The sequence below is a fragment of the Vicia villosa genome, unplaced genomic scaffold (assembly GCF_029867415.1).
Source record: "Vicia villosa cultivar HV-30 ecotype Madison, WI unplaced genomic scaffold, Vvil1.0 ctg.000045F_1_1_1, whole genome shotgun sequence".
NCBI classification, from domain to species: Eukaryota; Viridiplantae; Streptophyta; class Magnoliopsida; order Fabales; family Fabaceae; genus Vicia; species Vicia villosa.
Window position 1 is genome coordinate 453,198 of NW_026704977.1, and position 12,998 is coordinate 466,195.

Genomic DNA, 12,998 nt, shown 5'->3' on the forward strand with positions numbered 1-12,998 from the left:
AAATCTTCACTTTTCAACTTGCGTATCCAACATTCATCTATTTTTCTTCTTTTATGTTCGTGCAAGTGTTGTATATATTTGTACCCTAACATTTGTTAATTGTTTTGGTTAGGGCACTTTTTTAAGGTTTGCACGGTGAGACATCACCTGGCATGGCGAGAGGAAGCTACTTGCCAAGTACCAAAACAATAGAGGCATCGAGCTAACGACGTAGAACAAGCGCTTGTTGGGAGGCACCCCAACGATTGTAAGTTTTGTAATTTTTGCATCTAAGACAAATAAGTGTTAGTGGAGGTAGGCTGAAGAATCAGACTCTGTCTAATTTTTCTGAGTTTTCCTGTTGCCGCTAAGCTCGGTCTAGCCCGCTTAGTGCGCTCAGGAAATTTTAACCTCTTTGCTCTGTGCCAGTGGATTCCCTTGGCCCTCCTTTTTTCCACTTTCACCAGGCTATTTAGTAGTGGATAATAGTATTATTTTTTTCTAATTCTTTTGTTGGTTGTTTGGACTCAAATTTTGGTTTGTTAAATCAAAGATTTTTGAGGTGATTTTCCAAGATTGAGTGTTTCAACCTACGGATGTATGGTAATGATATTTTTGAAGTTGTATCATTCATGATACTAGTTTATCGCCTCCTATAGCATAACATGTTAAGGAAAATTTTCATTTGTACAATTATCATGTCATTCATTCTTTTGCATTGCTTGCTTGTTGATTAAATCACTTTAGTTACCAAACCCCAAACGAGAGGAAGTTTTCCATTGTTCATATATGTTGGAGGCCACAATCTTTGTTTTAACAAGATTTTATTATGTTTAATCTGTTATTTATGTTGATTATATGAAAGCATGAAAATGATCAAGGCATTTGTTTCATTTTGAGCATAACCACCCTAACTAAATAGTCAATTCACCTTGTAAGTGTGTGATCATTTGTTAACCCCTTTGAGCTATTATCAATACCCATTTTTCATTTGAACTTGATGCTTGTCTATGAGTAGTTAGTTCTCTGTTTTGTATGGATGTTGATTTTTCTTATTTTCTTGAACCATCAACCATGATTTTTTATTTGAACTTTTATCTTGCCTTAGAAAGTATGGAGTATTCATACTTTGATGTTGGTTAAAATCAAGTTGGGGAGAGAAATTTTTGCTACTTATTTGGTTGTTTCTATGATGTTTAAAAGAAAAGAAAAGAAAAAAAATGTGAAAAAGAAAGAAAAAAGAGAAAAGTTGTGAAAAAGAAAAGAAAAAAATCAAATAATTGTGCTAAATAAGTATTGTGTTTGGTGTGACAATGTGGGAATGCAGAAAAAAATTTGATTGAGATTTTGTTGTTTGAAACTTTGGATTGATCACTCCCTTAGGTTTAGAAAATTTTTTGTTTCAATTAGCTTTAGAAATTGCCTCTTGTTTGTTAACTAAGTCATATTACAACCTTGAAAAGTCCTTGTGATTCTCGCTTTTGTATTTTCAATATTATTTTTGGATGAATGCATAATTTAGTCTTTTGTTTGAAGGATTGTTGGATGAGTGTCAAAGTCCCTCACTTTTGTGTGTTTTGCATCCCTCATGAATTTTTCCTAGGCGTGATTCATGATTAAGCTTGTATAGTTTTAGAATGCTTGGTATGATTTTTGTACTTAGGATTTGTTTCATTTACATGTTGTCGTTGTAGGATTGTGGTTAGTATTACTTTGTTTGTGCATTTTTGTGTTGAACCATACATTTGTTTTTGTTTTTCGAAACTTGTTAATTTCTGATTCTTTAGTTTATTATTTTTGTTTCTTTAAGTTGGGGAGTGTTTGACAAGTGTCAAATTGTAGTTATTTTTTACTATAGTTTTTCGGCACTTATCAACTTTTTTCCCTCAACTTATGCGAGAATGCGTACGTTTTCATCATATTTGTACATAATATGTATTATTTGAGTTTTTGATTTATTTATATACCGTTTGATAGTTTTTCATACATTTTACAAGTATTGGTGCATATTGAAGCCTCGAGCAATAAAGTGCCGAAAACATGGCTTCAAGAATACAAATTTTGGAGAAAATTATGTCTAAGTCCGCTAAGCTACGTCTCTAGCGCGCTACAATTTTCCTAGCAGAGGCAGAGCCAACTTCACAAGCGCGCTATTCCCGCTTAGCGCGGTCTAGTTTCCTAAGCCAAATATTTTTGTAATAAGTGGCAGCAGGCTAAGCGCGCTCAATTCTTATAACATTATTATAGGGCATCCAAATTTTAACCAATTGGTGCCACCTTGTCTATTTTGTATTTAGGCATGAAATACCCGCTCTCTGATGGGTGGGTTGGAGTCATCCAAGAAGACTAGGAAATTTCCTAGAAATGTTATATAGAGAGTCTTAAGCTTAAAAGAGTTCGAACCCTGGGCGTGAATACCAGGAAGGTCGGCTCGGGAATCAAGCCGCCAAAAGAAGCCCGCAAAGATGAAGGGGCTCCCCCTCAAAAGATAGAGAAGATAGGAGACTGAATTCTGGGAAGGAATGCCCTCCAGGTGTTTATTTTATTTACCATTTTAATTTGCTTTGCTGCTAATTCTTATTAGGTGAGTACCATATCTTTGACGCTTGTAATGACATGTTGCTTTTTTGAGGACATACTATTTTCCCTTTATGCCTCGTATGAAATTCTTTCTTAATTGTTTGCGTTGCTATCCTCTTTTTCTCTCTACAAGTAACATGAGGGTATTGAAGAAGACCGCCCTCAAAGGCAATCAAAATGATGGACCTCTACGAGGGATCCTTTCACCCTCCGAGGCGATCAAAATGTTGGATCCCTACTAGGGATCCTTGCCGCCCTATGAGGCAATTAAATTGTTGGATCCTTACGAGGTATCTTTGCTGCCCTCCAAGGAGATTAAAACGCCGGATTCATACGAGGGATCCTTGTTGCCCTCTAAGGCAATCAAATTGTTGGATCCCTACGAGGGATCCCTACTAAGGGTGTTCAAAAATATGGTTAATTGAATTGTATACTTAAACTGAACTGCATTGCACCATAAAAAAATTAATTATTTTTTTCCTAAAAATAATATTTTGTTGAAAATTAAATTTTTTTTAAATTTTTTTTCAAAATTTTTTTTTAAAAGTTTTTTCCAAAAAAAAAATCCTGAGAAAAATACTTTACAAGTATCTTTCTACATATTCAAAATATTTATTTTACTATATATTTATCCATTTTCTATTATGCATTCTAGTTATGTTTTATATTATTTTAGTACGAGTAATTATACATTCTTTTGAAATAGTGTTTATGGTCCGGCTAGAAATTTTGAAATGAAATACACCGAGTGCTGTTGACTATCTGGTTCCATGACGCGGACGGTGCTAACCTTTTCTTGAGAGAACAAAGTAGAGAAACAAGGATTCTCCTAGCAAGAGCCTAGTTAAGATTGGTTGGGGTGGATAAAGCTTCTTTCAAGGAAGTGAATGCTTGCTGACATTGTGGCATTCATTCAAAATGGACCTGCATAAGTCAGAATCCCACAACTTTTTCAACCAATTCATAACCTACAAACAACATAACCTATAAACAAACACATTTCAAATCATGCCATTCATTCAATTCTATGCAGACTTTAAACCATACAGCTATTACCAAAATAAAAAATATATTACCATTCATCACCACATCCATGTCCAGGTTACCTTCAATCTAATTAAGCTATGCTTAGGTGACATTATATAAACCATGGCAATATCACTTCAATTTACAAAAGATGCACTGTAAAACCTACTCACCCAGTCTGTAACAGAACAAAGCATCATTCATGATCCCATACAGTGCAAAAACAGTTACTAATTAACCTAACTTCTAAACTAACATCAAACAAAATTTTAACCACCTGTCCTAACCAATTATAACTACCATAACAGAATTCCCTAACCTCTAACCCAATAACAGAAAACCAAACAATAAAAAACCTAACCAACTTTCAACACATAACTAACTTCTATCAAGTGAAACCTATAACTGACATAACAGAAATTTAACAAACTCTCAACAACTCATAACCGCCTAGATCTCACCCTTGATCTTATAACTTCCTCCCTCAATCTAAGGGCTCACATCTCTTCACCTCTAACTGCTTTCTCTCCTTCAGCAACCATATAAACCACTCTCCCTCTCACTTCACCGTTTTTTTTTCATCCACACTTCACCAAAATCATCCAAAATCTGAGAGCTTTCTCTCTCATTTTCGGAGAGAAACTCCATTGAATCATCATCCAATCATCTTCACCATTTCTCCAGAATCATCCACATCACACGTTATCTCAGTTCACACTTCAGTCTCTCTGCAACCTCACCATCTTTATAACTTCATCTCCACCAACTTTCTGAACCTTCAATCACAACTCTCTGCCACCTTCATCCCTCAATCTCACGCACAACAACAAAACAGTTCAACAGAAAAATCAAAGAAAATAGAAGAACAAAAAGTAGAAGAAGAAGAAACTGAGGAATCTAAAAAACGAAAAAGGAGCATTACCTGAATCATCATCTTCTCCTCCGTGCTCGCGTTTATTTCGCGTCGACTTTGATTGAAAACTCCTATTCCGTATCAACTCTAATAGAAAGCTTCGATCTTTTGTCAACTCCGATTGGGAAGCTCCTCTGGAATTCTCTAATCTTTCTCGTTCTGCTATTCCATGTTCCATTTCAATTCAGTTTTTGATTTTGAATTTTGGTAGAGTATTGTGAGTTAGATTTGTGGTTAAGCTGATAACCGAGTTGCAAGATAGGAGAAACGAGCGAGGAAGACGAGACCTCGTGTAGGTTCACGGTGGCGCGCCGATGATCCCCGTTGGAGGTGCGTCGTTCGCAAGAGCGGGAGTGAGAAGAGAGAATCCGAGAGAGTGGGATTGGGAGCGTCACACATGATAACCCTAATTCCTAATTTAATTTCCTTTTGTTTTATTCAAATAATATTTTTTATTTGTTTTATCTCTGAATCATAATAATAATAGCAATCTGTTCTTGGAGCAAAACGAAATCATCATTGGGCCTAGCGAAGTTCTGACTCACACCCCTCTGAAGGCCCATGCGCCATTTTTGGCTAAACAAACTTTCTCTGGGCCTGATTCTATTCTCATCCCCCACAGGGCCCATCTCTCGTTTTTTGCATTTGAATTCTGAAACAATAACAGTGCTGTTGGGCCAGACTCAATGGGCCCAGCGCCTTGCTATTTGTACCCCTGTTTCCATTAGTATAAATTTAGGTTTTAATTAGATTTTTTCCTATTTCTTTTAGGTAATAAAAACACTAATCTTCACTTTTTCTTTTTAGACTTTTAATACATTAAATCTTGACATAGAAAATAGTCATAAAAAATATTAGTTTAGGCTATCTCTTTTAATTCTTTTTTTGGTTAATTAGAATTCAATTTCCTTCATAAAAACCATATAAAAATAGTAGTATTTTATTTCATTTTTGTACTATATTTTTGACTTGATATTTCATGCTTATGTGTGATTTTGTACCGTTCCGCCATTCTCAATTTTTGCTTATAATGTGACTTTATTTTCATGTCTCTCTATTTCCTAACTTTAGGTAGAAACCATGATAACATTAGGATCTAGAAATTCCTTTTTAAACACTTAGGCTAGTTACTTTATTTTAGGCTAGTTTTCTTTTCCTTTTTCTTTTCAACTTTAAAACATTTAATAAAGGAAGAGGCGGATCACATTTTACTAATAGTGGTAGAGAAATGAGTGGGATTTATTCCCTAATCTGTTTCTCAATCACTTAGTGGGAGAGAAATGAGTGGGATTCATTCCCTAATCTGTTTCTCGATCACTATATAATGGGAGAGAAATGAGTGGGATTCATTCCCTAATCTGTTTCTCTACTATTATACACTCTTATGTGATTCAACTCGCAGATTAATTCCCCTTTAAAAAACACCAATCAAAAAACATCTAAAACACTTAATAAAGGCTCAGACCTAAACAAAGTAATGAAGTGGTGCGAAGCCTTGTATTGGGTTTTGTTCATCATAAAGTTACATAAAAAATACAAACCAATCTTCTCTTTTCTCTCTCTTGCCTTCAGGGCGTTCTTTCCCTTAATCGGACATGTTGCTTCCTTTCGATCGCAGACTGGTAACGCATAAGACTCCATTCAACGAGCTGCTATCCTGATGCTAGATTGCGAATGTAACTCCGTCCACTAAAAAATACAAAAACAAGCAAAAACATGTGAGCCGAACTACGGCGCTCTGATTCCTGAAAAGGATACGTAGGCATTAGGTCGCGGGGCCTAAGCGAGCACACCTATTTATAAACCTTTTTTTCTCCGTATTTCCTTTTCTTTATTTTGCATGCATTCCCTGAGCATTAAGCTTTAGATTTATAGTACACACCCTTTAGATAGTAACAAACATAGGTGGATATCATCGAGTACGATGGGCGTGAGGGGTGATAGTACCTTCCCCTTGCGTAACCGACTCCCGTACCCTATCTCTGGTCGAAAGACCTCGTTCTTATTCATCTTAGGTTTGCTGACGTTCCTTTCCTTTTAGGATAGATATGTTAGTGGCGACTCTGTTTATTTTCGTGAGTGTGCGACACCTGGGCGTGAATATCAGGAAGGTCGGCTCGGGAATCAAGCCGCCAAAAGAAGCTCGCAAAGATGAAGGGGCTCCCCCTCAAAAGATAGAGAAGATATGGGACAGAATCCTGGGCATGAATGCCCTTCAGGTGTTTATTTTATTTACCATTTTAATTTGCTTTGCTGCTATTTCTTATTAGGTGAGTACCATATCTTTGACGCTTGTAATGACATGTTGCTTTTTTGAGGACATACTATTTTCCCTCTATGCCTCGTATGGGGCGAGGGTTTTTAACGAGGCTCCTCATGAAATTATTTCTTAATTGTTTGCGTTGCTATCCTCTTTTTCTCTCTACAAGAAACCTAAGGGTATTAAAGAAGACCGCTCTCAAAGGCAATCAAAACGATGGACCTCTACGAGGGATCCTTTCACCCTCCGAGGCGATCAAAATGTTGGATCCCTACTAGGGATCCTTGCCGCCCTATGAGGCAATTAAATTGTTGGATCCTTACGAGGTATCTTTACTGCCCTCCAAGGAGATTAAAACGCCGGATTCATACGAGGGATCCTTGTTGCCCTCTAAGGCAATCAAATTGTTGGATCCCTACGAGGGATCCCTACTAGGGGTGTTCAAAAATATGATTAATTGAATTGTATACTTAAATTGAACTGCATTGCACCATAAAAAAAATTAATTATTTTTTTCCTAAAAATAATATTTTGTTGAAAATTAATTTTTTTTAAAATTTTTTTTTAAAAGTTTTTTCCAAAAAAAATCCTGAGAAAAATACTTTACAAGTATCTTTCTACATATTCAAAATATTTATTTTACTATATATTTATCCATTTTCTATTATGCATTCTAGTTATGTTTTATATTATTTTAGTACGAGTAATTATACATTCTTTTGAAATTGTGTTTATGGTCCGGCTAGAAATTTTGAAATGAAATACACCGAGTGCTGTTGACTATCTGGTTCCATGACGCGGACGGTGCTAACCTTTTATTGAGAGACAACAAAGTAGAGAAACAAGGATTCTCCTAGCAAGAGCCTAGTTAAGATTGGTTGGGGTGGATAAAGCTTCTTTCAAGGAAGTGAATGCTTGCTGACATTGTGGCATTCATTCAAAATGGACCTCTTTCTTCAACATTTTATATAAGGGGATGGCATGTTGTGCTGAATTTTAAATGAATTAGTTCAGAGTTGTTAGCATCTCGTTCAACTTCATAATTTTTATCTTTGACGTAGGTGTATTCCTCCGCATGATTGAAAGACTTTGTTCATCATTCTTTGATAAGTTGCCTTGACATTCTTCAAGCAGAATGACATGACATTATACTGGTGGTTTGCGTGTTTGGTCATAAAGGTAGTCTGACTCATACACCGATATTTGGGTATAGCTAGAGTATACGTCCGTGAAGGACAGAAGTTTGTATCCGACAGAAATGTCGACCAACTTGTCTATGTTAGGAAGCAAATAAGAATCATTGTTCAAGACAGTATAGTCAACACACATTCTCCATTTCCTAAAAGTTATCTTGACTATCACTACATTAGACAACCACTAAGTATACTTGAGTTCTAAGATGAAATTAGAATCTAGTAACCCTTGGACCGTCTTCACAGTTGCCTTCGCCTTCTCGGTTAATTGCCTCGATCGTCTCTATGATACGTATCGAGCACTGGCATCACGTTCAGCTGGTTACGAGCCACGCTGAGATCTATCTCATACATCTTGTAGGAAAAACAACGAAAAGATCGGTGTTAGCTCTTAAACAATTCATTATGTCTTCTCTAACGAGTTCTAAGAAGGTCAACTTTAATCACGATAGGTCTACTTTCAACTTCAAAACTAAAAAAAGTCCATTAAAATAAAACCATTATTTAATAATGGAAGAATAATTTTGAAAAAAAAATGAAACAATGAGATAATAATTATATTTGATGGGTCAAATAATCAATTTTATTTGAAATAAATATATAAAAAGATGATGATTAAAAAACGTGTCACAATTGTATTACGTGGCAAATCGAGGAGGTTTAACAAAAAGCCAAAAGTTTTCTTAGTTGAATCCAAACTAAATGCTTCATTTTCTTACTTAGTGGTTAGTAAAGCAAGTCAAGTGATGAAGGTATGATCAATCTTTGGGGGGGAGAAGAGGCAAGGGAAGGGAGATGATGACACCATAAAGCTCAGCTCAAAGAAGGACATTCATGGAGGAAGGGATGAGATTTCAACTTCCTACCATGTTCTGTTCCAGAATCAAGGTAAATAAAAAAACCACTTGTTTACTATTAGTAGTATGTATTCTGGGTGTGTTTGATAAAAAAATTGTGAATGGAAGTTGTATGAGACAAAAAAAGGGTTAATCTGTCAGAACACCGTGCGACCACCCCGATAGTGTTTTCACACTGCCGAGAACGATCATCTACAGCCTCAGGATGATTGCTCAAACTGAGATCATCAGGGCCGTTAATCACGCTCTGATCGCACGGTAATAGTTCATCCGCCAGATTTATGTTCCTGTCTCCTTTGAAATCAAGGACACAGTAGTACGAGCCTATAGAACAGATCCTGTTCAAGTAAGGTCGTGACCATCGCTCTACGCGTGGCTTATATAAACTTACTATTTTCTCCGAACTTTAGCGGTGTGGGACTATATTCTTCATTTATTTTTTTCAGATTTGGATTCAAGCTTTATAACAAACTATGGTTTACTTACCGCAAATTCCTTTTATGCGTTGTGCATCTAATACCACAACCGATTTGTTGATCAAAAGTTAATAATCCTTTCTGAATTGCTCGCTTTAGAGTATCTTCCTAAAAACCACTATGCAACCACTTAAGATGGGTAGTAGGTCTCTTATAATCATGCTAAAGTAAATCATTAAAATCTCCTAATATGCACCATGGAAGTGATGATTAGGATGCCAAGAAATCTAGGATGCTCCAAGGATTTTTTTCTCTGTCTACGGTTAAGAATACCATAGAAACCCGTTAAGTGCCCCGGCTGAGCATTTGCATCATCTTTCACATAAACGCTCTTGTTTCCAAATCAAAGCTGATGGAGTTTGTGGAAGAAGGGAAACCAGTTGTTATGGGAGGACATCTGTAATCCGGTTGAGCGAGTGGTACATGAGACGGCTGCTAACAGGCTGCTAACAGACAGCGGAATGGTGATTTTTAAACTCAGCTGCAGCAGCAGCCTTAGGTGGTCGTGGTTGCTCTAGTGTATGGTTATGTTAAATGCAACCTTGATGTAGCTATTTTTAAAGACCGGGGCGGAGCACAGGTGTCAAGCTCTGCTTGCAAAATCATGAGGACCGAGTGTTGGCAGCTGAAACAAATAGGAAACCTCTGAAAATGAAAGCCATGGAAGGGGAAGCTTGGGGTCTCTTTCAAGCAATTCAATGAATGATTTCTCTGGGCCATGCACTTGCAACTCTTTACATGGATTGCAAGACACTAGTTCATGATATGCTCAAGACTAAATCTATTCACACAGAATACAGATAGTAGTGCTTACAATTGTACAGCAACTATCAAATTGTTTTTTCTAGGTGATCAACAAATAGTAGTGCTTACTCTTTAGTTAGGGCATCTATTTCTTATGCTCCTCGCAATAATTTTCCATACATTTGTGATTGTATTTCTTCTATTATAATGAATGCTTTTAGATTATTTGAGTAAAAAAAAACTCATTTCAAATTTATTCATTACAGACGTGAAACAGAACTCATTAAAGAAATTGTTGCCGAAGTATGGAAAAGGTTACAACCTAAATTGCCACAGTATGATGATGAATTGGTTGGAATTGATTCGAGGATAAACACCATGTGTTCACTTTTAAGGACAGAGTCTCAGGAAATTCGCTTTGCGGGGATATGGGGCATGGGCGGCATAGGAAAGACAACTCTAGCCAAACTTGTGTATAAGAAAATCCATAACCAATTTGATTTCAGTTGCTTTCTTGAGAATGTTAGAGAGGTTTCTAGCGAAAGAGATGGTCTGCTTTGCTTACAAAGAAAATTGCTTTCAAATCTAAAAATAAGCAGCTTGAGAATTGAAAGTTTGGACCAAGGAAAGGAGACAATACGGAATCTTTTATTCAACAAAAAAGTTCTCCTTGTCCTTGATGACCTAAGTTCTGATATCCAACTAGAGAATTTAGCTGGAAAGCAAGAATGGTTTGGTCCTAGAAGCAGGGTAATAATAACAACTAGAGACAGGCATCTCCTAGTATCACTAGGCGTGTGTGAAACTTATGATGCTCAAATCTTAAACAGAGATGAATCCCTTCAACTTTTTTGTCAAAAAGCTTTTAGAAGAGCAAAACCTAAAGAAGATTTCATTGAGTTGTCAAAACGGGTGGTTCAATATGCTGGAGGTATTCCCTTGGCACTCAAAGTGTTGGGTTCATTCCTTTGTGGACGAAGGGCATCTGTATGGGAAGATGCGTTGAAAATGTTGCAGCAGGATCTGCAAAATGATGTTTACAAGACATTAAGAATAAGTTACGATGGATTGCGGGATATGGAAAAGGCAATATTCTTAGATATTGCTTGTTTTTTCAAAGGGAAGCCCAAGGATCATGTAACACAAATATTGAAAAAATGTGGTCTTAATCCATTGATAGCTATAGATGTTCTTATTGAAAAATCATTGATAACTGATGATGGGTGGCATTTGAGGATGCACGATTTGCTGCAAGAAATGGGTAGAAATATTGTTCTGCATGAATCTCTTAATGATGCCAGTAAGCGGAGTAGGTTGTGGTCTGTCAAGGACATTGATCAAGTATTGAGAAGTAATAAGGTAAGATTTTTAATAAAATTGTACTGAATTTATAACTTACTCTCATTGTTACTTATGTTGTTTTTATTGTCATATGTTAAAGGGAACTGAATCCACTCAAGCTGTAGTTCTAAGTCTTCCTGATCCTGAAGCATTCGAAGCAAGTTGGAACCCTGAAGCTTTTGCAAAGATGGGTAATCTTAGATTGCTCATGATACTAAATAAATTGCAACTTCCACTTGGTCTCAAATGTCTTCCCAGTGGGTTAAAAGTGCTTGTGTGGAGGGAATATCCTCTTGAGTCATTGCCAGTTGGAGACCAATCGAATGAACTTGTTGACCTTGATATGTGTCATAGCAAAATAAAGCACCTTTGGAGAGGAATGAAGGTAACATTCTTACATTTAATCTCAACATCCTATTAAATTTTAAGAGATAACATGTACGCATGTGTGTGTATACATATATGGGCAGTAATGATTCCCCAACCCCAAGCCTTATATAAGGACTACTTTAGTCATACATACATGTAGTCAATGCAAGATCTTTCCGTAGGAAAATGTAGATAATGTATTAATTTATATATTTTCAGCTTCTGGAAAATTTGAAGACCATTAATTTGAGAAATTCCAAAAATCTACATCAAACTCCAGATTTCACTGGAATTCCAAATCTTGAAAAATTGGATCTTGAAGGCTGCATAAACCTGGTTGAGGTTCATGCTTCTCTTGGACTTCTTAAAAAGCTTTCATATGTGACATTAGAAGATTGCAAAAATCTTAAAAGCCTTCCGGGAAAATTGGAAATGAATTCTTTGAAGCTTCTCATTCTATCAGGCTGCACAGCAGTTAGAAAGCTTCCTGATTTTGGGGAAAGCATGACAAATCTATCCATACTTGCTTTGGATGAGATTTCCATAGCTGAACTACCTCCAACTATTGGTTACTTGACAGGTCTTCATAGCTTGGTTTTACGGGAATGTAAAAATATTGTTTCCCTTCCAAATACCTTTTCTAAGTTGAAATCTCTCAAAAGGCTCAACCTATCTGGTTGCTCAAAATTTTCCAAGCTTCCTGATAATTTGCATGAAAATGAGGCTTTGGAGTGTCTTAATGTGAGTGACAGTGCTATAAGAGAAGTTCCTCCATCCATTGTCCATTTGAAAAATCTTGTATTACTTTTATTTCATGGATGCAAAGGAATTGCATGGACCTCAGAGAGCTCCCGCCTCCCTTTGGGTAAGTTTTTCAGGTTTGGTACTCATACAATGCCCAAGAAATTGATCTTACCTTCTTTTTCTGGTTTATCCTCATTGAAGAAACTAGATTTAAGCTATTGCAATCTCTATGATGAATCAATTCCGGATGATCTTGGCTGTTTATCATCATTGGTAACATTAGATTTAAGTGGGAACAATTTTGTGAACCTTCGTGATGGCTGCATATCTAAACTATCAAAGCTAGAAAGACTTGAGTTGAAGAGTTGCCAAAACCTGCAATCATTGCCTAAGTTACCACCAAATGTACATTTTGTAAATGCAAGTGATTGTGGTTCAATGGAACCCTTATCAAATCCACAAGAGATATGGGGTCACTTGGCATCATTTGCCTTTGACAAGGTACACTACACTATA

General features: G+C 36.4%; 1 protein-coding gene and 1 non-coding gene across 2 annotated transcripts in view; one reads left to right on the plus strand and one right to left on the minus strand.

Moving 5' to 3' along the window:
- The window catches only part of LOC131622857 (disease resistance protein RUN1-like), a 29,853-nt gene that overhangs the window by 14,389 nt on the left and 2,466 nt on the right, over positions 1–12,998 (plus strand). The window contains exons 7-9 of the mRNA XM_058893878.1: positions 10,295–11,387; positions 11,470–11,754; positions 11,958–12,983. Of these exons, the coding sequence (XP_058749861.1) occupies positions 10,295–11,387; positions 11,470–11,754; positions 11,958–12,983 (2,404 nt within the window). The remainder of the gene's footprint in view (positions 1–10,294; positions 11,388–11,469; positions 11,755–11,957; positions 12,984–12,998) is intronic.
- Positions 8,940–9,164, minus strand: LOC131622943 (small nucleolar RNA U3). Its single transcript, XR_009290052.1, has one exon. It is a non-coding gene; the product is annotated as a small nucleolar RNA U3 (small nucleolar RNA).